Source organism: Peromyscus eremicus, unplaced genomic scaffold, assembly GCF_949786415.1.
Source record: "Peromyscus eremicus unplaced genomic scaffold, PerEre_H2_v1 PerEre#2#unplaced_1143, whole genome shotgun sequence".
Lineage (NCBI taxonomy): Eukaryota > Metazoa > Chordata > Mammalia > Rodentia > Cricetidae > Peromyscus > Peromyscus eremicus.
Window position 1 is genome coordinate 57791 of NW_026735378.1, and position 26206 is coordinate 83996.

The 26206-nt window shown below is 45.8% G+C and overlaps 1 protein-coding gene and 1 non-coding gene across 4 annotated transcripts; one reads left to right on the top strand and one right to left on the bottom strand.

The window, feature by feature from the left end:
* Positions 1 to 24713, bottom strand: LOC131902005 (X-linked lymphocyte-regulated protein 5C-like). 3 transcript variants are annotated; one of them, XR_009376972.1, is made up of 10 exons: positions 23957 to 24069; positions 21197 to 21341; positions 20537 to 20606; positions 19611 to 19645; positions 18386 to 18503; positions 10530 to 10629; positions 9170 to 9268; positions 6613 to 6717; positions 2276 to 2380; positions 1 to 153 (listed from the first exon to the last, which is right to left on the bottom strand). XR_009376972.1 is itself a non-coding variant. In XM_059253042.1 (9 exons), the coding sequence occupies exons 2-9, from the start codon at positions 21300 to 21302 to the stop codon at positions 6445 to 6447; spliced, it is 708 nt and encodes a 235-aa protein (XP_059109025.1). In that variant the 5' UTR covers positions 21303 to 21341; positions 24427 to 24713; the 3' UTR covers positions 6106 to 6444. The 3 variants fall into 3 exon arrangements, 2 of the variants coding, with proteins under 2 accessions (XP_059109025.1, XP_059109023.1); XM_059253042.1 differs by lacking the exons at positions 1 to 153; positions 2276 to 2380; positions 23957 to 24069 and adding exons at positions 6106 to 6519; positions 24427 to 24713; XM_059253040.1 differs by lacking the exons at positions 1 to 153; positions 2276 to 2380 and adding an exon at positions 6106 to 6519.
* LOC131902009 (small nucleolar RNA SNORA70) lies at positions 4324 to 4463 on the top strand. Its single transcript, XR_009376974.1, has one exon. It is a non-coding gene; the product is annotated as a small nucleolar RNA SNORA70 (small nucleolar RNA).
* Positions 24714 to 26206: the final 1493 nt, after the last annotated feature.

Here is a 26206-nt window from a genome sequence, read left to right on the forward strand (position 1 = left end):
CTTCAAAGAGACACCATGACCACGGCAACTCTTATAAAGGAAAGCATTTAATTGGAGCTGGCTTACCGTTTCAGAGGTTCGGTCCATTATCATCATGGCAGGGGGTATGGTGGCATGCAGGCAGACATCATGCTGGAGGAGGAGCTGAGAGTTCTACAGGCAGCAGGAAGAGAGTGACACCAGGCCTGGCTTGAGCATTTGAAACCCCAAAGCCCACCACCAGTGATACACTTTCTCCAACAGGGCCATACCTACTCCAACAAGGCCACTCCCATTAATGCCACTCCCTAAGCATTCAAATATATGAGCCTATAATGGCCAATCTTATTCAGTCCACCACAATCTGCATCCATGGTTAACTTCATATTCAAAATCATAATCTGAAGAGAATAGTCTAAAATTTCTGCCTACAAACGATAGCAATGAACACTGTGGTATTCCATCACAATATGAATAAAATGCTTTCAAAGCACAACAGACTTGCCTCTCTGCTAACACTATCGATGGAAGATGGGGAAATGGCAATTAAAATATTCTAAGGGGAAATGGAAAATGAAGTAGACTATGTGGTCTTAACAGTATTTCTTCCTCCCAAGCTGGGAGACAAGTCACTTCACAGATCTTACCTCTGCACAATTCAGGATGAATCATTGTCTGTTAAATTAGGTTTTTGGTTGTTTTTTTGTTTTTGTTTGTTTGTTTTTTGACAATTACTGACATGTTCTGATTATTCTCATCCAACCTGCTTTTATCTCCCTCTATCTTCTGTCAGCCCTGAAGCCCCCTAAAAATTCCATTCCCACTTTCATGACCTTCTGTGCTCTGACCCACTGAGTTTTCTTTTCTTACATGTGTATGCAGTAGTATATTTATGCATACATGTCTGGTGTGCATGCAGAGGCTAGAGCAGGACATCACATGGCTTTCTCCACAGCTTTGCCACTTACTGCCTTGAAAGGTCTTTCAAATGAACCAAAAGCTAGATGTTTTGCTTAGGCTGCCTGGCCACTGCCCTATTGGGATTCACCTGTCTCCCACTCTGGAATTACAGGCACATGCAGCCATGTCTGTATTTCTACATGGGTGCTGGGGCTTTGAACTAAGGACCTCATACTCACAGAGCAAGTGCTCTTAACCACTGAGATATTCCACCGAAGCCCTGACTGAGTTTACCCAGGCCTGTCCATGGGATCATGAGTTGGGGAGTATCCATTTGGAGTCCGTTGGGCTCGCCAACAGCTATGTAACTCAAGATGATGACTCTGCTCATTTTATAAATATTCCACAAGTGTTTGTGTTCCTGCCAAGAAGAGATTTCCCTTTGTTTTCTCTTTCTGAAGAATACATTCAATGAGGATGATATATATATATACACTACCATCAGAGAATTAAGTAGACGATATTTTGTTGTTCTCTACTTTGTCCTACCAATGGTATCAGTACACGAGAATAGTGAACCCTATCCAGTAAATTCATACATTATCATCAATGTAAGATGGACTTTTTTTTTTCCTATCACATTGAACACAGCTGTCTATTACAAGACCAATGCCTTGAGACATTTAAATTTAACACAGCCAGAACATTAATCAGTTGCAAGCACATTTTATTTTGCTTAATAAAATGCAACTGTAATTTGGCACCCACATAAAAAGTCAAATTCATTCACTGCTAGGAAACGCAGCTCAATTTAGTTACCCTATGAGGAGACATTACCAAAAGAAATACATTGCATAGAAAAATCAAGCAAGCAGAATACAGAAGAATGTTTTTAATCACCATCTCATTTTTTGTACTTCTCATTTAAAATCTTATTAATACAATTTATAAGCAGTAATGCACCATCTAAGGTGGTCCTGTCTTTGAGGTTGAAATGGACAGTGGAAACTGAAAGCCCACTTTCTATTTAGGCAGTTCTCCTTGAAGTCTGCCTGAGGAGACAGGGCTGGGTTTTCCTAGCTGCTCCTTCATTCTGCCTCCTATAACATGCTGTTTCCACCTAAGTTTGCGGAGCCACTAACACAAGCTCATCCTGACATGGGAAGGGAAGAACTCACCACCCCCATGAACAGGGACCTCTAGGGAAAGAAAAAGGAGCCTAATGGAGGGGGAGAGATGGGAAGGAAAGTAAAGGTACAAACAAGCGTGAGTGAGCATGATCACAGCTTATCACAGTGAAATTCAATAATCGGTATATTTTATACGATTATTTTTGAAAGAGGTTTTTTAAAAGAGGAAAGGAATGAGAAAAGAAAGATAAAGAAAAAAACCTCACCTATAAACTCTGGTTTGAAACAAAATATACAGTTCAGCCAGGGATGTAGTTCAGTGGTACAATGGCGGCCTAGCTATTCTGACACTCCGGGTTGATTCTTCAGCACTTCAGGAAAAGGGAGAAACACGAGTGAGTAACAGTTCCAAAATGCCTGAGTAAGTCAAATTTTAAAATCTCATTGGAAAGCCCCGAGAACAGAATAGGAGAAAGGACATCAGAGCTTGTACACAAGTTCTTTGGAATATTACATTCAGACAGCAATAAAGGGAAACAAACAGCCGGGCGGTGGTGGCGCACGCCTTTAATCCCAGCACTCGGGAGGCAGAGCCAGGCGGATCTCTGTGAGTTCGAGGCCAGCCTGGACTACCAAGTGAGTCCCAGGAAAGGCGCAAAGCTACACAGAGAAACCCTGTCTCAAAAAAAAAAAAAAAAACAAAAAACAAAAAACAAAAAAACAAAAAAAAGGGAAACAAACAAATATGGAGGGCAGTGACAGGATCCCTGGAATACTAATAGGATCAAATGTCTCTCCATGGCAAACCAACCCAAAGGAGAGCTGCTTGTTGAGGATGGAAAACCTACTCAATGAAAGGGTGACCGAGGGCTGGAGGTACAGGTTTGCAGTAGAGTGATTCTCTAGAATGAGCAAGACTATGGATACAGAAGGAAAAAAACCACCTGGCACATTGAAATCATAGCTGACAGTCTCTGAAACCTTGGCAACTACATGCATAACTTTGTGTAAGTCAGGGTTCTCCAGGTAGAGTCAATGGAAAAATGTATGCACACACACACATACACACGCACACCGCACACCGCACACGCACACGCACACATGCAAGTACATGGGGTGGGTGGAATTCATTGAATGTCTTACCCAATTGGGGGCTGGGTTGTCCAAAAATGACTTTGTGCATGCTGGAGAGTGGGATAATTCAGTATCAACTAAACGGACAAGCTGAAAGCCTCAACTCAAGGAGGACAAATGTTGCAGCCCCAATCCAGGCCTGGGAGCTCCCTGGAGCATAGCTGCTGTGCATCTTCATTGGACAGCTGGAGGCTCTGGAATCTGGTGGCCATGGGCGATGGTGACAGTGCTACATGCACTAGCTCAGGAAGGATGGAGCTAGGCTGCCCTGGCAGGCTTTCTCTTATTTTTCTTTAATTCTGCCTGGGCTCCCAGACTACTGTATGGAGTATCCACATGCAGGATTACTCTCCTGTGAATCAGTCTTCTCTGAAAATGATGCTGTAACAGGCACACCAGAAGTGAGCTTCCCTAATCTTACTCTAGGTATCTGTCAATCCAGCCAAGTTGACAACCCAGATTAACCAAGACACATGGCCTTCTAGTTAGAGGAGACATGTACAAGCTCAAGTAAGTATCCTGGGTGGCCATCAACACATGACAGCATGAAGAAAATGCTATAATATATACAGTATATATTATATAATATATACATTACATGGCACATTCACATGGGGGACAAGAAAACGAAAGCCTGTTCTCCACAGGCAAATGAATGTAACAGGGCATTACTTAACAGTAAGAGAAATACGCCAAGTGTCACATGTTCTCTTTTACTTCATACATGAAAACTGGGAAAAAAAATCAAACCCATGGACCAGAGAGTAGGACTATTATAGACTGTGAAAAGGTCTGTGAGATGCAGCATCTGAGAGTGTGGGAGAAGGTAGAAACATGGTGAGGCTGTGTATCATCTGTGCACATATGTACATGGAAGGAAATGGCACCATGAGTGTCATTCATTTGTAACACTAATGTTACCAACCATAAAATTAAAGATGGGCAAGGATGATGGCTCAGTGGGTAAAGTATTTGCCATGCACATGAGGATCCGAGTTCAGACCACGAGCACCCATGGAAAATGCAAGCACAGTAATACTCTTAAACCCCAGAACCAGCAGGTCTGGGGTGGAAGACAGAGACTGGTGGATCCATCTCCAAAGCTCCTGGCCACTCAGCCTGACCAAATCAGTGAGTTCCATGTTCACCGAGAGGCTGTGTCTAAAAAGATAAAGTAAATCCGCAGCCCAACTAAGCTGACCAGGTAGATCCCTTTCCTCATGGGGGCCTAGTGTGCAATGGTTGCTAACAGCACACTCTTTTGGAGTGAATTCACCCTGTTGCTTATATAGGCTACCCTAAGGGACCTGGGAGACAATTTTCTGATGGCTTTTCAAGTCTCTGATCTCAATGTTGTCCTCAGTCTAGGCTCCAGACAGGTATTTGTGGTGCCTCAAGTTACCACGGCCAGGGTTCTCATTGTCCAGGCCATCGTGTCCCCTTGAATCACGCTTCAGAATAAGGAACATCTGATGGAGGCCCTATGTTGAAAGTTGAAAGCCAACTTAAAGCTCTCTGACTGCCAGAAGGCAAGTGGTTGTTATTAAGCCCCTTCCTCCCACTTTCTTGCTCTGATCATCCTCACTGAGTTTCTTTTTTTTTTTTTCCATCTGTCTTTCTCCAGACCCACATCTCAAAGAGGTGGGTCTTTGCTAAGTTGAATGTAGATTGATCTAAAGACATGGACACTGAGAAGCGACTCATCCCTGATGGCTGTGGGGTTAAATACACCACCAATCATGGTCCCCTGGGCATTGGCGGGCCCTGCACTCCTGAGGTGGTCTACTGTGGTGCTCTCCTCTACCCTACTAAATCATGTTCAGTAATAAATTTCACATCCTGTCTGAAAAAAAAAGGCTGACAGAAGATACCAAGTGTGTCATCCTCTCTCTCTCTCTCTCTCTCTCTCTCTCTCTCTCTCTCTCTCTCTCTTTCTCTACACACACACACACACACACACACACACACACACACACACACACGTAATGTTTTTGTAAATCCATCAGGCTCATCTTCAAAAGACAATTAAAACTGAAACCATCAGGAAAATTTGAAACGAAACAGTGGTAGGCAGGGCCACATGAAAAGGGACAGCACAGGGGAAAGTGATCATCATTCCTCTCTTCCCTGTCAGAAGGGTTTTGTTTTCCATCATAGATTCATTTCTGTAATCTACACAAAGAATAAGTTTAGCTCACAAACTCCAAGTAAAAGGTGAAGCAATTTCAAATGTGTTGAACAGGGCTGAACAGATGACTCAGCAGTTGTGAGCACCTGCTGTTGTTCCAGAAGACTCGAATTCAACTAGACACTACCCACCTTGGGTAGCTCACAACCACCTGTAACTCAAGCCCCAGGGGAACTGAGGCCCTCTCCTGGCCTTCATGGGTGCCGACACTCGCTTGAATATGCTCACAAAGTCTCAACAAGTACACACCCATGAAAATATGTATCAAATGGACTGAACACAGATTCTAAGGATTCATAAAGAAAACAGAGCACAGGACAAGGGTAAAAGAATAACTCAAGGGTTAGACAAACACACACAAGCAAGCAGAACTTCTTGATGAAAATTAAACTCTAAAGAGAACACTAGAAAATGTTCCTGGAAACACCCATCTAAAATTCTGAAACTGTAAATGCTTATGCAGATATTCATCGATGATAAAATGTTTGTGACCAAAGATAAGGGCAGGTGTCTTCCAACCAGTGTTGAATACAGCCTAGAAACGAGTCTTTGGGAAATGCCACAGCCCCACTGCAAGCTCACACCCAACACGTTAAGATCTGGCTCTGCTGCTGCGGGAATGCTGTCAACAGTTTAGCACATCTGGGCAGGAAAACATGAGTTGTGCTCAGTTAAGTCTGAGTGAACATGTTGGGTTGGTTTTCCTGTAAAGGCCCATTTGCAATGGAATTGGCTCTGTGACCTCCTGAATAAATGAAAGCATGCACAGAAAAAATGGATCCCACCGTTATTTATTTCTTCCTGAAATAAGAAAGGTAACATTCACTTTGGGCAAGTGACAGAGAACCAAAGAAGCCAATCGTAAAATCAAATGACATTTTCTTGCAAAATGTAACTGCCACTGCTGGGGAGAATGTATCTCCCTTGCTGTCAGGGGCTGGAGGATCCACACTTAACTGTTGCTACTCACAGAACTGTTAGGGGTTCACTTAATGGTTAACAGAGTCTCAGTCATATTTCTAACAAGCGAAGTAAAGAGAAAGGAGCTGCACTGACTGCTACTAACGTCCTCTTAGCAGGGCTAATGCTCCCTGTGCGTCCTCTACGTGAGCTTCAGATGGTTTCTTCAGAGTGGTCAAGGACCAGGGATTGAAGGTATGTTTCAACAACAGACACATCTTGCTCTTGCTGTTTGAAAATGGAGAATTAGGGAATTGTTATTCCATCTCTGCCCGTAGGAAGCCATCTCGAGGCTCACGGCATTACAGACACACGACTTACAGTTTCCATGATAACTCTGTCCTGCGCCTTGGAGATTTCTTTCTTCACTTCACTTTCTTCACCACCAATAAAAGCTTTGCGATGTTCACTCAAGTCCTTGGCTTTCTGAAACAAACAAACAAGCAAACAAACAAACAAAACTCTGCTTGAGCACAAAGCCCTGGCTTGGCTTGACACCTCACCTCATTTAATTTTAAAAGAACCGACTCTGCATATCCAAAGGATGCTTGTTATGAATTCAAAGAACGAACAGTGGCTACTTCACACACATCTAAATAGCCACTCCACAGAAAGCTCCAGTGCCACATTTTAAGGTGGTGCCGTTGTGTGGGACAACAGCAGCTAAGGCACTTATCTCGGAAAATGGGTGGAGGATCAGTTAAAAGGTCCCACGGAGCAGACATGGAAAACGAGGCACAGGCCCACGTTGGAGACCCCCAAGGTTTCCCAGAGGAAGGAGCCATTCACTATGTCCACGGAATGTGATTTTTCAGAGGAAGACACAGTGTACGATCCCATGACCCTTCAATCTAAGAAACGCTCAAGCGGGGACTCAAACCCCTCTGATCTCTCAAAGAACACTGCAGTGGTGGACACAGAGGAGAAAGAACTGTGTCACCCTCTGTCCAGAAATTGCAAAATGCCTGTTCAGTCTCTGCCCTATTCCCAGGGCCCAGAGCAGCTTGGGAACAGATGGCATGCACACTAGCTGAAAACAGGTATGGAAAGGGAGCTTGCTGGGCTCGCAGCTGAAAAGGACACAACTGGTGACTTCAAGCAGTGAAAATGTACGATTTCCTTAGAGAAGACAAGGCACAGGGAGCTTCCTGGGCAAAGAGCAGAAGCAAAGCATGGACACGGAATAGGAGCCACTTGAGGGGAAGCTGGTGCACTGGGAGGAGGGAAGACAAGATGGACAGAGGGAAGCAGGCAGCCAGTGAAGCTGTCAAGAGGCTGGGGAGGGAGAGGGAGCGTGTTGTGCAGAGGACACAGGAAGCAGAGAGAATTAAGAAGGAAGGTCACTGGGAAATCTGGAAGAGGGAAAGGCCATGTTTCAGGACAATAGTCCCTCAGAGCCAGAGCCAAGGACTAGGAAAGGAGGGAAGCCTGAGTGGAGAAGCAGAGGGAGATCAAGAGAGTGAGGGAGGCAGAAGAGCACAGGGCAGAAGGGCAGGGACCACCTGGGAAGCCAGAGAGGCCCAGTCACAAGGCTCCCTCTGTGGTGCTGCTCACATTGAGCACTCACAGTTAGAATCAAGCCTTTCTGGTCAGTTCTTCCAACCAGTTCCCAAGCAGTATTCAGCTGCATTAGTGCTGCATGTTCCCTTTCCTTAAGCTCTTCCTAAAGGACTGGATGCATGTAGATGGGCCCCAAGGTCTTGAAAATTCAGTTTTACTTTTCTGTGTGCATGGGTGTGTGCCGGAGGGTGTCCATGTATGTGTGCTTGAGTGTGGAGACCAGAGGCCATAAAAAACACTCAAAGTGATTTCCTTCACATGTACATGTTTGCACGCACACATGTGTGCTCCCGTGTGCCTGCACCTTCCTGAACCGCTCACCACATGACTTTTTGAAGCAGGGTCTCTCACTAAACACAGGGTTTTCCAATTTGGCTGTACTGGTGGTCCCACAAGCCCCAGGGGTCCTTGTGTCTCTCTCTCTCTACCCTCACCACTCTGGGGTTATAGGCACCTGTTGCTGTGCCTGGAGGACACATGGCTGCTGGGGATATTCACTAGGGTACTAACTGGGGTACTCATGCTTGCTCAGCAAAGACAGGCCTAGCTTCTCGATAGCATCTTGAAAACATTTAATTTACTGTGGCACTCTGAGCACTTTAGTTAAGGCATCTGAATCAGATATGAGGAGAGATTATTTCATAGTGTATTTAAATGAGAGCATCCAAAAGAATTCCCATTGAAGGGCTGCTTCAACTCCTGGATATATAGAGGTCACTTAGGAACTAGAGCTTCAGCAAGGGTATGACTGCCAGCTCGCAGCTCTCAGTTCAAAGAGGGTTAATCCTCTGCCAGCTTTGTCATTCCCCACATCTCTTGGGGAGCTCTTGAAATACAGGGCCGGGGCCGGCCACCAATACCCAAGAACAATGCTGATGTCGGAAGACTACAAAACACTCAACATGAAAGAAAATAAAATCTACCCTTGCCCATTGCTTGTTTTACCGACCTGTCCAATCCAAACGAGTCAAAGAAAACCAGAAGGATCCCCAGACTTGCCAATTTCCATCGAAATGTCACGAGAGGTCAGTAATAGCTCATCACTGCGATGCAGTATGCTCCTTTCTAAGCAAATTTCCAGCCACCAGCTCCCGTGCTAGAACACTGTCCCCAACACTGTCATCAGTTTCCCAGGTTAAACAAACCTTAGCATTTCTCCTCTGTGCGGGGAAAATAATCCAAAGAGAATGTGATCCCGGTTTTCAAAACTAATTACTTCTCCCACAAACTGAGAAAGGGCCAACCTGTCTTCTGCTTTTACAGACACCTGGTGTGACATAAATGGGTGTGTTCTGTTAACAAGTGCAATCCACCAGACCTTCAAAAATGTGCCACATAAATCTTTAGCGTTTTCAATCCTGGTTTCATGATCCTCTATAGCTTTCTGTAAAATCTTCATCTGCTGCTGAGCTATAAGCTGAAATAGAGGAAATCAATGACAAAATGTCAGTAACACTGAACATCCAACCCTGCTGCTTACAGGAACTGCTTCCCGTGATGTTTTGTGTTCTGACATTCATCAACAAGTTTGAAGACATGCCCTTCACTGCCAAAAGCAACATAACACGGTCTGACCAGTCACAGAGTGAGATAGTCTGTCAAGCCTGTGCAAAAATTCTATGAAATAATTATTCATTTTGAAATTAACGCAAGACCCACCTAATCTGTGGATTCTCACCTCACCAAAATTAAGTACAAAGCATTCCTTTGTTTTCACAAAGTATTTATTTTAATACAACGAGGACACAGAATAGCTTCCAAGGAAACCCTTCTTTTTTTAAAAAAAAACAACAACAAAGTTTTGACCTAAGCCTTCCTCATCAATCAGTCATTCCCCAGCTTGTAACATTCCATCAACTACATTATCAACCAAACAAGAAGGGCAGGGCAGACGAATAGCAAACATGCATCAGCTCCCACGGTCAAACGTTCCATAGCAACATGTCACAAAATGAAACCACTCAATACACAAAGTCTAGAAAGGTAGGGATTCTTCACAGGTCGGCTTTTACTCCTAGGAAACTGAGGCAGGGAGGTTAATTATTTTCCTGAGCTTTCACAATGAGCAAGTGTCAGGACTATGGTTGCATCCCAAGCAATGGGGTCCAGAGAACATGCTCCTCACCACCAGACTGGAATCTTTCTCCATCTCCCTCAGATTCCAGGTTCTGCTTCCCCACCTTTGGAAGTCAGCGCCTTTGGGAGTACAGCTCTGTCTTCCATCAGGATGAAAGATTCCTCAAAGACCGCACTACTCGGTGTCCATACTGACTGTTCTCACTCTGCCTCCCTGATCACTGTGTCAGAAGGCTACCTGGGACCCCCCAGCCCCACCCCATCCCGCACTACTTGGCATCTGCACTGTGTGGATCACAAAGGCTCCCCTCCCTCTGAGCATACAAGCCCATACCTTCTCCTGCACTCTCCAGGCAGTGCCTGCTCAGCCTCCCCCAGCCCCCCATGCTGGCTCCTAACCCATGACCACATCACCCCTCCACAGAAAAAGAAGCAAGCCAGAGAGGATGGCCAGTCTCTCCAGGCCACATTCACCACCCTCCTTGTCTCCGTATGCTCATGTCCCGTCCTGTCCCTTTCCCTCTTGACTTGATGCACTGAAGCCCTGACACTTTGGAAACGGACACAGCGGATCTATTCCAAGCTAAGAGAGAGACACTCACAGTAAGGTGTTCTTCTTGCTCCCTTGCTCTCTCCACCTCGTCCAGCCACTTGTGATACAGAGACTCAAACATCTGGGAGTGCATAGAGTGAAGCTCCTGCCTGTAAAACACAGTAACAATTACTGAGCATTGTCACACTGCGTGTGGGTAAGGCAATGGCACACACACTCATCATTTTGAAACAAGAGCTAGGAGTAAAAGAGAAAGGGGACATGAATGAAACTGGCTCTTGAGAGGCAGCAATGTGACTCTCGTCCCAGAAGAATGTTGTCCTAATTTGCTGCCAGTGACGCGCCATTTCACGTGTCTTCCCTCTCGAACACCTAGGATGCTCTGATGCATACATTTCCCAAGATTGCATTTCTGGCTTAAAATTAGACTCATCTTCCCTTTCCCTTATGGAGTAACCTAGAGATTCTGAGAGCCCAAGTCTGTGTTGTGAAGGCAACATACCCTTCATCCTCTGGGACTTAGGTGTGGGAGCCTGTTCTTGGGTTCCTCGTGGCTTTACCCAGCAGGTCCGCATAGAGGATGATTAGACCATGGGCCTGAGTGCAGGTGTCTGGGATGGTCTGCACTTGGCTGTGCTGGGGGAGGAGGTCTTTTGCTCCACCCCTTGGCGTCTCTATAAAAACCCTGGGGCAGAGCCAGTCAGTCGGGCCCGTTGGAATAGGTTCCAGGCCCTCTCGAGGCTATCCTTTATTTTCTATCTGTTTATCTCCACGATATTCTCCGCAATAAATCCTTCTATCTAATATTTCCTGCTGCTCGCACTCAAGAAAACTCTGGAGAACTGTGGGGGTGGTTGGGTAAACGCCCCACAGAATGGCGCCATGACCAGGGACTAAAGAAAAAAGAAAAAAAAGGGACTAAAGAAAAAAAGGGGGGACTAAAAAAAAGGGAGCACTAAAGACAAATGAACAGGGACTAAAGACAAAGTAATAGGGACTAAAGATAAAGGAAAATAATAGTTTTATTACAGAGTTTTTGGCGAAAGTGCTGAGTTCAGCCCTGCCAGTGGATAAGGCATGCCGGTGTTATGGAAAATATATATTTTATATATATATTGAGAGGCAGGGTTTTTATCCTCGAGAGAAAAGGAAAGCGGACTGGAAGGATGTCCGATGCTGCAGCGAAATTCTTTTCTGTCAAAATTTTCTATCTTCTATCCCTTTCTCAATTTCTATCTGTGAAAAATAAGTATAAGGTATAGCGTAGTAATATAGTTTAGGAAAAACTTAGAAGTGTAAGATTGTGTAGGAAAAAATAAGTAAGGCAACTAGACAGAAAAACTCTACAATTTTCTAACTTTGGGGGCTATAAACGCAAACTGGGGGAAAAAATCTTTCTTTGGGCTTTATGGGTAGTAAAAAAAAGCTCTTCTCTGAGCTTTTGGGGAAGAAAAAGTTTCCTATGGAAGCTTTTGTCCTGGGGACAGCTGAAATGCTAAGTCCAAGCAGCAGGAGAAAGTGTTTTCTCCCTGAGGTAAAAATGGGGGTATAAAAAGCCAAAAAATTTAAAGTTGGGAAGTTTTGGGGAAAGTTGGTCTCTCTCTTGGGGGAAAAAAAAATCTTCCTCTTAACTAAAAGCTTTTCTTGGAAAATTTTTGGGGAAAAAAAATCTCTCTAAAAAGCCTTCCTCTTTCTCAACAGCTCTTAAACTTGAAAACTAAAGCCTTTAACTTTCTCAGAAGGACAAAAATTAATTAGAATCACCTGAAGATTAATATGGGGACCACCTGTGATTAGCTCAAAGGGAAAACAACAAACCTCTAAAGACAGCAAAACCTAAGTTCTTTCAAGCTTTAAAAATCCTCCCTGCAATGCAGGAGGCAGGGACAAGTTCCTAAAAACCTCTGTCTCTTCAAGCTAGTAAAAGACAGTGGGTCAGAGTCCCCTGAGGGAAACGCTTGGGAGAGTGTGGGTAAAGAGCTACAGAGAGCCCAAAAGGGCAGGAAACTTTACCTGAGAAAAGAAAAAAAGCCAAGCTTTTCAGTTACAGCCGAGCTGAGGCATCAAGGGTTTTGTTTCTGAGTGAGCGTCTTTGAAAAGGTGCTCCTAATTGTCCTAACGCAAAGATCCCCTGAAGCATTGTATCCTCGCTTCTGAGCAAAAACCCGGAGGCGACTGGCCAGCGTCTCTGAGTTGGGGTGCATTTCAGGGATACTAGGGTTCCTGCAGTTGTAAACTTCCTGGAGCACAGAGCTGAGGCAGGAAGGTGCAGGACCCAGGGGAAGATTGCTAATGAACAAACAAAGCTAAAGCCGGTGGGAACGGCACAGTTGTCTGCTTTCCTACAAGTCCTGGGTTGATAGGTCCACAGCTGCAAAAAGAAATCGGAGAAAAGCTTTCCTATCAGAGAAAGGACCTTTCTGGGAAAACAGTAAAGTTGAACTGTGTCTGAAGCAGTTGTGCTGCTGAGTCAGAACGCTGTCTGGGGAAAGAGCCCAGCCAGGGCAGAACAGAACTATCCAGGAGTAAAGCCTTCTTTTCTGTCAGAGAAAGCACCTCTTTGAGAAAAGCTTTGTTTCAACTGACTCCCGTGAGATGAGGGGGAGTGTAGCCCTGAGGGGTGATTGCCTCTGGCATAAGCTCTGTCCTTGAGCACCCAGACAAGCAAACACAACCCACTGGGGGACTGGGCCAGGTGAAGGCCTGATGAAGCAAAACACCTGTCCTAATGGGAGTTTAGAAATGGCAAAAACCTCTTTGTTAGATTTTCAGTCTGTACGCAAACCACACAGACCCCGAAAACAGAAACGGACAAAAAACCCTACCTTCAGTAGCAGGGAAAGCCGCCACTGTAGTGTCGGAAACTGTTTCTGGGGTAGAGGGGATAAACTGAGACCAAACTGGGAACTGTCTGGGAGAAAGACTCTGAAGAAACAGAAGGGACAGATGCCTCCCCAGAAAATGCATGACCTGGAAAAGCTGCTAGAATTTGAGGCAGATTTGGGGGGAGAAAAAAAAAAGCCCCTACCTCCAAAAGCAGCTAGCAGAGGTACAGAGCTGCAGACAGATACCTGAAGCTCTGCATCTGGGGTGGGGGAAAGAACAAGCAAAATGAGAATAAAAATCAGTGGGAGAAAATCTCTCTGAAAGAGCTATGGAAAAGCTGTTGTACATGATCTTGTTTTTCACTGACTGGCTAAGACAAACACAAGCCCCGAGGAAAGTTGCTATCAGAGATGCCAGCCTCAATGCCGGCTAACGAGGCAGGTGCAGTTCTGATTTGGGGGCCCGTGTCAAAGGAACGAGAGACACCTGTTGAAGCCAGCTGAGAGACCAGAAACCTCCCAATGTCCCATAATTGAACATGTAAAATGCTTGTTCAAATCTCCCATTGCAAAAGCAAAAAACTTTGTTCAAACCTCCCGGGCAAGAATTTGTAAGCAAGTCTGGTAAAAGAGAACCAGTTGACTCTCAGACCCAAAAAGAACTATGGGAAATGACTGATGGGAAATGATATAAGAAAAATGATATAAAGGACTGATATAAGGGACTGATATTATTATGGACTGATATAAGGGAAATGCATTCTGGGAAAGGTAGTTTTTCCTCTAAAGATGGCGACATTGCCCTGAAACACTTTTGTCAGCTCGAAAATACCTTCATGGTAAACTTAAAATACAGCTTTTAAAAGAATAAGGAGGAAAATTGTCTAAGAGTTTAAGTGTCCGTTCCAATGAAAAAGTTGAAAGGATACGGAACTAGGTGCTTCATGGTTTGGGGTTCCTTTGGTAAAATGCCTTATTTACCCTAATAGCTGTGCAAAGTTTTTACGGTAGTTGGATGACAAAAAGCTACCTATAAGAGCAAACAAGCCACTTTAAAATCCTTAAGAAAGCAAGAGAAAGCAGTTTATACACTGAACGTTGTCTTACATATGAAGTAAACTTATGTGAAATTAAAAATTCTTTACGTCTTGAACAAACTGCCTGTAATGAGTGATTCCTTTGCAAATCTAATTAAGGGGATAAGAAACAGGCATTCAAAAAAAGAAATGACTGCTTTATAGCCTGGAAACAAACTTCAGAAAAATCTGTCTTAAAAAAAGAGTTGCTTCACCTGAAAGTTCCTTGTAAGAAATCAATGTTAAATATCACAGCTGCTAATAACATCAGGAGTTAAGCTAATGAAGTGAAAATACTAAATCCTGAAAATGCTTTTTCTCAGAGTAAGCTAATGAAGGATATGTTTCATGAAAGAACATCTGTGTTCTTGACTCCTTTGAATAGTAACAGTTTTGGTTAAAATACTGGAACTAACAACAACCAAGTCAAAATGTTTCAACAATTCCAAGATGCTATTCCACAAAAGCAAGCTGCCATGCTTTGTGGGCCATATTAGAGCTCACGCCAATCTTCCTGGTCCTTTAGCTGAAGGTAATGAGAAATAGAAAGATCCCGGCTCGGGATTATGGAGGGGTCCCGATCCTGTGTTAATATGGGGTCGAGGACATGTTTGTGTTTTTTCACAAGAGGAGAATGAAGCTCGGTGGTTACTGGAGCGTCTGGTAAGGAGCGTGGAACTAAGGAAGGGTCAGCTCTAATGATGTTCCTATAAAGGAACCAGAATGAAAGTGGCTCGATTAGTATTTCTGAGGTTTTGTCATTGGTTAATGCAAACAGTGAGGAAATAGAACAGTTCGGAGCTGTGCCGCTTGTGGCTTTACTAGCTCCTTTAGAAAAATACTTTATGTCACCTAATAGCTGTGCAGTGTTTGGCAAAGAGCTAAATACGGTAATTTCACCCTCAGCGTGAAGTGAAGTTTTTCGGTAGAACAAACCAAAAGTACTGCTGTAATAGAAACGTTTGTCTGAATTGAAGCACTTAGGGGAACTATTATGAATTTGGGTGAAGGGACAGCCTCTAGTTAAAAACTGTTTACCGCTGACAGTGCATCTCTGCCAGTTCGGAAAGGCTGAGAGAACTCGGCAACTTTGGAGTGTGGCTTCATTCTGGGAAAGTTACAGTCCCCTAGCAACAACTATCACAATTCTATAACAACACCACTCACTAAATCCCAGTGTTGTATAGCAAAGCTGACTATAAACTCTAAACTTTAGAAATGATGTACGTACTTCCTGTCTAGTTAAGAATCTTTCTAATAGAGATAGTGATAGTAATTAAGAGTAAGAAGTAGAAAAAGATGAAAATAAGATATGTAGGTTTGCAGAAAAATTCTCTTGTTAGATCTGTGTTAAGAAATCTTTAGGTGTTTGCTAAGTTAAATATATGCTAATGGTAGCCCTATATAAGTTTGTAAAATAGATCTATAGAGTTCCTTTAAGAATATAAGCTTGTAAGAAGTATCTAAGGTAGTCTTAAGACATGTAGTAATAAGCTTGTAAGAAGTAAAGATGTTAGTTGTAAATGTAAGTTTAAATAAGAAATAAGATAAGAAGTATATAAGAAGTAATAAGAAATATATTTGCTAAAGTAGTTCTATAGTTCCCTTAAAGAGTATAAATAAGTAGATGTTAATGCTATATGTGAATCTGTAAAAAAGTGTAAATGTTAAGTGTGAATCTATTCCTAATGTACATGGTGAAAGAACCCGAGACACAGAAGGTTAGTGTCCCAGCAGACTGCAAAGTAGGCAGTCTGAATGGTTTCAAAAGCTCCAGAAGCCGCTAAGGAGCTAAGAATGACGGACGCGAGAACCAGCACAAGGCATCTGCAGCTGAGATCCGTGGAAAATCGACGCAACACAGAAAAACCTGAGCTAACATCAAAAACGGTGCGGTTTAGAATACTACTGTACCTAAAAAAGAGTAAGTTCAGAAACGCTTGTTTGAACAAAAATTGTTAACTGCAAAAAAGTTTTGGTTGAAAAAACGGTCTCTTCATATTTTGAAGTGAAAGCCTAATACCAGAATTTATTTGTTTGAACTTTTTGAACTTAAAATGAGATAAAACTACAAAAAGATTTTGGTTATGGATTTCTTCCTATTTGGAAGGCTCGTACCAGAATTTATCATTTGAATTTTGGGACTAAAGAAATGAAATGAACAGTAGGGATTTCACTGCAATGGGACAATTTTGAGTTTACTTATAGTAATGACCTAGGAACTGTTTGCTGGAATTGGGTTAAAAATGGAACTGTTTAAATGAAGAAATTTATTTCTACCTAGAATCAAGATGCAGTTTTGTGTATGCATATATGCTTTATTAATTGGTGATTCATGGATTGTTTTGTGGAACTGTTTATGTAAAAATGTTCTACTTACAGAACTGGTTTTGTGTTACAAATGGAACTGTTTAAATGGAAAAGTTTGGGTTTTCTAACTAGGCTTGAGATTTTGCTTAAATTATAAAGAAAAGGGGGAGAGTTAATATTCCTTAGTCTAATTTCAAAAGTTGTTTGAGTGGGTTAATGTCATGTTTTTGTTAGTAAGAAATGCAAATGGGGTATACTAAGAGACTACTTTTAAAGTGTAAAGAGTTTTATTCTTTTGGATGTTTTGCTAAGTTTTCAAAGTATTAATGGTTAGATTGAGAAGATTGCTTTTCAATATGGGTTTGTAGAAATTGTATACGTTGGGGTTCCTCTAACTAGGTTTGAGATTTTGTTTAAAACATTATAAAGAAAAGGAGGAGTTATGAGATTATGTTTATAAAAACCTATTGATATTAATACACGCTGGTTTTGTGGAGTTAAGGAAATATTTAAGGTTGATGTGAATACATCGAAGTTTTTCCTACGTTCTGCTAGCAAGAAAATTCAAATGATTGAGTTAAAGTTGTAAGACGGAAATTGTTAACTATATATAGCACCATATATGCTAATTCAAATGGTTCTGTTAAGAGTTTGCTTTGAGATGTAAGATTGAGAAAATTGTGACTATGTATAGCAATATTTATGTTAACCTGTTAATGGTAATGATGAAGCTAAGGGATTCTTTAAGTTTGTAGTCGCCTTAAGAGTTTTTGGCTTAGAAAGGGCTTGAGGCAGCTAAGACTGCTGTAGTCACCTTGGACCTAATTCAAAAGAGAAACGCCATCTTTATCATCCTCTACTCCCATACTGGGAGGTGTAACAGCTATGGAGGTTGCTGTAAGCCATTAATAATTATTTTTTTTTTAATATATTAAGAAAGGGGGACCTGTGGGAGCCCGTTCTCGGGTTCCTCGTGGCTTTACCCAGCAGGTCCGCATAGAGGATGATTAGACCATGGGCCTGAGTGCAGGTGTCTGGGATGGTCTGCACTTGGCTGTGCTGGGGGAGGAGGTCTTTTGCTCCACCCCTTGGCGTCTCTATAAAAACCCTGGGGCAGAGACAGTCGGGGCCCCGTTGGAATAGGTTCCAGGCCCTCTCGAGGCTATCCTTTATTTTCTATCTGTTTATCTCCGCGATATTCTCCGCAATAAATCCTTCTATCTAATATTTCCTGCTGCTCGCACTCAAGAAAACTCTGGGGAACTGTGGGGGTGGTTGGGTAAACGCCCCACACTTAGATACACAAAGAGGGTACAGAACCTCCGCCCCCGACATGGGCACAACGATCTACCAAAAAGAGTGCCGATGGTACCTCCTAATAGGTATAGTTTTGTAGACCATAGAAGACTAGCCTTCCTTACAGGAAGTTATCTCTATTGTTATCTGATGGGGGGAAACTGGTCTCTTGCCAGTCTTGAAGCTAATACATCTCAGCTGCGTAAAAGTGTGTGTGTGTGGGGGGGGGGGGGGTCCCGCCAGCTATGAATAGGACTAGCTCATAGAGAAAAATGCAGTGCTATGTAGGTCCCATTAGCGATTCTACTCTGTGCAGGATCACAATGGCAGGCAGGAGTGACTTTGGAAGGAAGAGTAAAAGCTGTACAGGTCTCGTTGACAGAGGGTCACAACTTTACCTTGACTTCTGTTGGGTTTTGAAAACACTCTGGAGGTTTTCATTCAGGCTGCTGAAAGAGGCATTTATATCCTTTTCAAACTGCTTCCTCTTTGCCAGAAGGTACCGAGTAACGTCATCTAGTCGAGAAAGGAAATGGTATCACTTTAAATCAAATACCCAGAGGAAGAGGCGCACTTTCATCCCTGACACATCACCTACACGGTAATAGGGGTATCTACAGATCTGGTGTCCATTTTGCTCTTTGTTGTATTTTTATTTTTCTAATTTTAGACCGGGTCTTGTGTAGCCCAGGCTGGTCTCAAACTTGAGAGGTAAGTGAGGATGACTTCCAGTTCCTGATTCTCCTGCCTCCACTTCCTAAGTGCTAGGAATACAGGTGTGGGGGCATCGAGCTTTGACGAGTGACCGCCACTGACAAACCATTTTCTGGACACCTCAAAAACCCAAGCAGTTCATCTGTACCAGAAAGAGCGATGCTGTCAGACATCCTTGCTTGTATGAATTGACTCTATACACTGGCTAAGAACTGACGGTGTCTCTCCAGTAATGCTGTTTTAGGGCCACCTACACAAGTGAATAAAAGCTGTCTCAGCCTGAGGGGCGTGTGGTACACTGACTTGGTTACCGTGGATGACAGAAAACAAGCTAGTGTGGCATGCATGACGTTTGCATGCTATCACACTTTTCTTCCCTGTCCACAGTGTGGCTGCCTTCAGCATTCCCTGACAGGCTCATAAACGTGTACGGCCTAAAGGCTGTTTTCCATGCCCTCCTTTGGCAGGGGTTCCTGGAGGAGAGCAACTTCGGAAAGCCAGAAAAAAATGACTTAATTCAGAAGGTGAAAAACAGCTGTTGAAATGCGACATGCCACTCGTGCAGTAAAGATAAAAAGCAGAGACTTATCTGCTTGCCCATCATCCCTAGTAACACTCTTCAGCAATGCAGGAAGCAGGAAACTCACCCCACGGGCCTCAGTGACAGCTACAACACCCCCCTGCTCAGAGAGGCTAGTTAAAAGTTAAACTAAAGGTGCCCCCTGAAGGATAAATGGCAATTTACTGTCTCCCCCACCCCACCCCACCCCACCCCACCCCACCCCCAAAAATCCTCTGGGCAACAGAAGTGTAACAGAGTCCTGTTGGCGGGTGACCACGTTCTCACCACTATTAAGTTGTAGGGTCAGAAAGAGGGCTCTGGGGCTAGCGACATCTGCTCAAACACACCTTTGAAATCCGGTATCCACTTCTGAACAGGTTCCCTATGGAAAATGCACACAAGAATCCTTAATTGAGGACAAACATCCCAAGTTTGCTTCGAAGGAAAGGTGAGGCACTCGGTTTTGGAGAGACTAGCGTTTATGTGAGGCAAAGTTGGATTTTCCTGTTTGGGGCCATTACTTTTACTCCTTTATTTGCGTTTTCACAGTGAACCAATGAGTTCACTGCAGAACACATACGGGCACATTGGTAACGCTTACTTACTGGAGCATGGGTGACTCAAAGTCAGCTGTATCCCCAGGACCCCAACCTCTGGCTGGGTGTTGGATGACACATGAAAACTGCATCCCTGGCGTTCGCTCCCTGCCCAATTGCAGGCAGCTCCACGGAAGTGTCTCCTTTCCTCAAGCAGTGACTTCGTGTTATGTTTTGGCAGTGTAGGGGATTTTATACTAAAGGTTTACTGGAATCCATTCACGGTACAGCTGCAAGGCGCTTCATAAAGGTGTACTCACCCATCTGCCGTGCACTCCAGCCATATTCACTCTCATCCTTCCTCAGTACCCTCCTGCTAGTCCTCCTCTATCACCCAGCCAGTGTCTCTTCAACTTTCATGCCATGTGACCATATTCAACCTCCAGAGTCGGCCTCTACTCCTCAAACCTTCCCCTCTATTGGGCATTGCCTGCCTCTTCCCAGCCTCTCTTCTGAATTCGGATTATATTATTTTGTGGACCTATTTATAATTTAGGGTCATCAAATGAGAGAAAACAGGTGACTGTGGTCTCTTTGGTGCTGGCTTATTTCACTTAACACCAAACTCTCCGTTTGGATCCATTTTCCAGCAAAGGGCAGAAATTTCTTTGTATGCCTGCATAAAACCACACTGAAACTACCTCCTGGGACAGGCCAAAGTTCCTTTAAGACATCACCTGGCCTCTTGCACGTCTGGTCCTGAGGAACAGCTGCCCATCTCACTGGTATCAACTGCTGGATTGTTTGCTGCATTGAGAAGAAAGGAAAAAAAAAAAACTTTGCGAATGAAGTGTGCTGTTCTCATCATCCTACATGGGAAACAGCTTCATTCTAGGGTTGATTGAGCCCATGGCCAACAACAGTTTTAAAGTAGTCTTCCAGGAACTCATGCCCCCCACCCCAACACACACACACACACACACACACACACACAGACACACACACACACACACACACACACACACACACACACACACACACGTGAAATTCAGCTCGGCCGGAGTCTGGGGACAGCAGGTACATGTATTTGTATAAGCTTTTCAAGGAAATTCACTGTGACCCATGGGCTTTGTCAGAGGCACGTTGGCCAGGACAATGGCTCTCCTCTGTGAGCCTTGTACCTCTGCCACAGGGTGAGAACGTCAGGTGGGGACAGAAACCCAGAACATGCTTGAGAATGAGCTCTCAGCACCCGAATCTCCCATCTCCACCCCACCCACGCGATCCCATGCAATGACCTGGTTAGTATCAGGCCACCCCTGTGCTCCACCTGCCAAGGAGTAGTATAATGTCCCCTCCGTTAGGCTCAGCCCTATATGCCCCTTATCAGTTGTTACCGGGGGTGATTGCATCTGGGTTCTGGAAGTCATCTGATGGGAGATTCTGATCAACCCTTGGGCGCTTGGCACGTCTCTCCATGTCTTTCTGTTCCTTGGTTGACATGGCTGGGGCCTTGCTGGGCTGGGCAGGACTCCTGAAATGCTAGTGTGCACAGACAGTAAAGACACCAAGAAGCAATTTCATGACGGCAATGGAAACAGGTACCGGGACTCCACAGGCTGTGGCCTTGTGTCCTGGCACTTGCTGTGCTGGAGCAAAGAGGAGGCAGGAGGATGACACCGATATCCCACCACATCCAATCACTTTCTGTTCCATTTTTCTGGCTGAATGCAGAGCTCTCCACAAACCTGTAGCCCTCAATCTCAGCCCTTTCTGCTGATTTCTTGTCACCCACCAAGACAATCCTATTCCGAGACCCACCCCTCAGAAACCTCTTTCTCTTTTTTAAGGAAAGTAACACCTAGCTACTGCCTGCCTCCACAAGCAAGCATGCTTACTGATTGGCTGGAACAGCACCTATACGTGAGAAAGGCCCAGCAAGTGGGCCCAGCTGGTATACATATATGAGGGGTGTGTGTGTGTGTGTGTGTGTGTGTGTGTGTGTGTGTGTGTGTATGCGTATGCGCACGCAAGTGCATGCGTGCACGGGGGTGGGGTGGGGTGTGTGGGGTGGGGAGGGGGGTGCCTGACATGTGTGGTAGGCGATACAGGCTAGGGTTGAGCACCCAGCAGGTGAATATGCATCTTTCTGTCCCTGCGTGAGGCCCCTCAGCAAGTTTACATACTTGAGGCTGGCCCAGCAAGGCACACTTGCCTGTGGTGGGCCAAGTATCCATCCTTGGTTGAGGCTGCCCTGGCACAGATGAATGGATGGCCTGGGAGTATCATGCAAACTCAAGAGGTGGGGCTAGGAGGTGCTCTTGCAACAGATGGGTCCAACAGTCACACATGCCTGGCTCGGGCCCAGCAGTTGCCATGCATGAAAGGGCCCAGCGGACATCGAAAATGGTGACGCACGTCCAGCGTTGACCAAAGAGTACACAAGGGGCAATGGGGACCCTCCATGTTCTCGCCCATCCCTCACTCTGTTTCCCACATACCTTCTAGTACCTGCAGAGCCCGGGATTCTGTCTAGTCCCTTGCAGAAGGGAGGTTTGCAGAAATCACCTCAACCAGGCCCCCGACACCCTGTGATTCTGTGCCACCACCAAGCACTGTGTGGGCCTAGGATGACTCTGATTTTGGAACCAGCAGAACCTCAGAACAGGGATCCACTCAGATTAGGTGGCCATGCTTCTTCCCCTCAGAGGCTTGTCCCACCTCAGCAGGGCCCCTTTCCCTGAATGGAACGATTTCTGATTAGGGGGAGAGCATGCAGGCATGTGTGAGCCTGCTCCAAGGTGCTAAAGGATGAGACCCATCCAGTAATGGAGCATGTGTGGTAACCTGTGCTCGCAGTTGTACTTGACTGAGCTGGGAACTGCAGTAACAGGGGCTGGAAGGGACTGGACTTCCCTCAGCAGAACACATGCTGTCCTGCCCACTCCTCCAGGGCCCTGCGATCCTGACAAATCTTTCTCAGATTCGCGCTCCCCCTCCTCCCCCTGCTTGCAGTCTGATGCAGAAGTGAGGCTCCAGACATCATCTCAAGGGTTACCCTGGGTCACAATAACTAGTCACTCACCGAAGTGAACCTGCTCCACCACCGTCCCCTGAGACCCTCCTTCTACTCGAGGGTGGTCACACCCAGTTAGTCCTCACTTCCTGAACTTAAGAATCCCTGCTTCCGGAAGAGCAGGAAAAGCATGTAGGCACGGGCCTAGCCAACCCTGTTCCATGGTGAGGTCCACCCAGAAATCATGCCTAGGGACTCAGGGCTTGCAGTTGCATGTGCCTGAAATGGGACCTGCACTATCAAGGGTGGGAAAGGCCCAGAGCACCCCTTCTTTCCAGCATGCCTGCCTGTCTAGCTCTCTCCCCTGGACCAATCTGGAAAATACCCAAGGAGTACAAAAAGTGCCTCCTGGAAGGTCCCTACTCCCTCCCCCAGCAGGCAAAACTCCCTAGGGCCCTGGGGCCCCAACAAAGCTTTCTCAGACTGCTCAATCCGGCCTCCTCCAGTTACATTTGGAAGTGAGGCTCTGGGTGTCATGGGCTATCCTGGGTCCCAATTCCTCCTCACAGACCTAGGTGGACAGGATTCACGATGATCCCCGGAGACCCTCCTTACCCACGAAGGTGGGTCACACTTAGCTAGGCTTCCCAGAAAGTAAGCATCTCTGCATCTGGAAAAGCAAGCATGGCAATCGCATATGTGTGACTGGGTGAGGGCCAGGTTGGGTGTGGGGGTGTGGGGGTGTGGGGGTGTGGGGGTGTGGGGATTGAGATTGCGCCTGCATGTACTGAAACTTTCGAGAACCTGAAACTGTGTGAACCAGAAACTCCCGACTAAGGCCTAGAAAGGCCCGGAACACCCAGAACCCTCTTTTAAATGGTCCCACCTGTAGAAATATGGGCCCGGGAGAATGTCTGGAGTACGCAGAGACGGTCCCTAGACACATGCTGTCCTGACCACTCCTCTCACAGTCCCTGTGGCCCTGACAAACCTTTCCCAGACTGTCCTCCCGGGCCTCTTCCAATTCGATGGAGAATTTAGGCTCCTGAAGTCGCCTCATGGGTGACTATGGTAGGTTCCAATACCTAGTCACTCAGCTAGGAGAATACGCCTCACTGCAATCCCCCCAAGCCACTCTTACCCTCGAAGGGCAGTCACAGCTAGTGAGACCTCACTTCCGGAAGTATTTCACCTCAGTGGAAAACGTTTGCGCATGTGTGAAACAGGCCGCCCCCATCCTGAGGCCCAACTGGCACTCACGCATGCGTGCCTTGGGTCTTGGGGTTGCGCATGCGTATCCGTATCCTAGGAACCACTGCACTAAGGCTTGCGAGGCCCTGAACACCCACACCCCTCTTTCAAATAGTCCCACCTATGGGCATGTGGACCGAGAGAACATCAGAAGTACCCAAAGACCTCAGAAAGGGCCATGTGGAAGGTCCCTAGTCTTTCCCTAAGCACATGTGCTGCCTGGTCCACTCCCCTCAGTCCTTGCAACTCTCACAAAGCGTTCCTAGACTTTCCTCCTGTGGCCTAGGCCACTCGGTGTGGAATTTGGGAGCCAGACATCACCTCAGGGAATATCCTGGGTCCTAATACCTGGTCACTCACCTAGAGGAGCAGGCCTCAGCACTGCAACCCGAAACCCTGCTTCCCCTCCAGGATGGTCAGAGCTGCTTAGTCCTCACTTGCAGAAAATAGTCGGCCTCCGTGGAAAAGCATGGGCGCATGTGTGTGCGCATGCGCCTGCCCAGTCCTTTTCCTTGGTTAGGCCCACCCACAATCGTGCTCGGGTGGACGGGAAATTACGCTTTAAGGCCTGAGAGAACCTGAAACACCCATACTCCTGTTTTAATTAGGCCCAACAGTGGACATGTGGACCCGGATGAACGTCTCATGTGCCCAAAGACTTCAGAAAGGGCCGTGTGGCAGGTCCCTAGTCCTTCTGCAAGCACACATGCTGTCCTGCCCACTCCTCTCAGTCCCTGCTTCCTATCAAAGCTTTCCCACACAGCCCTTCCAGGCCTCCTCCACTCCACTGTGGAATTCGGGCTCCGGACGTCACCTCAGGGACTATCCTGGGTCCCAATGCCTAGTCACTCACCTATAGGGACACAGCTCACCACAATCCCCGAGACCCTCTTTGTCCTCGGGGGTGTGGAGGTGGGGGGTGGGGGGCCTCAGGTATGCCTCACTTCCGGAAAGTGTTCTACCTCTGTGGAAACCATGTCCGTGTATGGGAGCCTGGCCAATGCTATTCCATCTTGAGGCCCACCCCATAATAACCCATACTTGACTTGGAGCTTTCGGTTGTGCGCGCATAAACTGGGAACTCACCTAGGAAGGGCTGAAAGTGCCCGGAACACCTCTGCTCCCTGTTTGCAATGCTTCCACATGTGGAAGTATGGACCTGTGCAGAATGGCAGGAGTACCCAAAGGGTACTGAAAGCGCCATGTGGAAGGTCCTTAGTCTCTGCAGGGGCACACACGCTGTCCTGCCCACTCCTTGGGGTCCCTAGCACCTTCACAAAGCTTTCCCAGGCAGCCCTTCCAGGCCTTGTCCACTCCAGGGTGGAAGTGAGGCCCATGACATCACCTCATGGGCCCTAACACCTAGCCACTTACCTATACAGACATGCTTCATGACAGTTACCTGAGACCCTCCTTTTCCAGGGATAGTCCTCACTTCTGGAAACTAAGGGTGCTGGCCTCTCTAGAAAAATCAGCAAGTGTAGTTGGAGTTTTCCTGGTCCTGCCTGGCCCACAGTCAGGACAAATCTCTCTCACCCGCCAGTCCCACGGCCGCTCAGACCCAACCAAGTAAACACACAGAGACTTATATTACTTATGAACTGTATGGCCATGTGGCTCAGGCTTCTTGCTATCTAGTTCTTATATCTTAAATTAACCCATATCTATTAATCTATACCTTGCCACATGGCTCATGGCTTACCAGTATCTTACATGTTGGTACTCATGGCGGCGGCTGGCAGCATCTTCTGACTCAGCCTTCCTGTTCCCAGAGTCAGAGTTCTCTTCTCTCCTTGTCCCACCTATACTTCCTGCCTGGCTACGGGCCAATCAGCACTTTATTTATTAACCAATCAGAACAACACATTCACAGCATAGAGAACATCCCACAGCAAGCAAGCATGCATGAGACCAGCTGAAGGTGCTCCTAAGGGATACCCATCCAGCAATCATACGAGTGTAACTTGGGGCTTGTAGTTGTTCATGCTTGACTCATGTCTGTGGTTGCACATGTGCATCGGACCCCAGTAAGCCCCTCTTGTCTAAGTATCACTCATGGCTGCTTCTCTGGAGGACCCGGGCGTCCAATGATGAGTGCAAAAATACACAAGGAGCAGAAAAAGGAAGCCCCTAGTCCCCC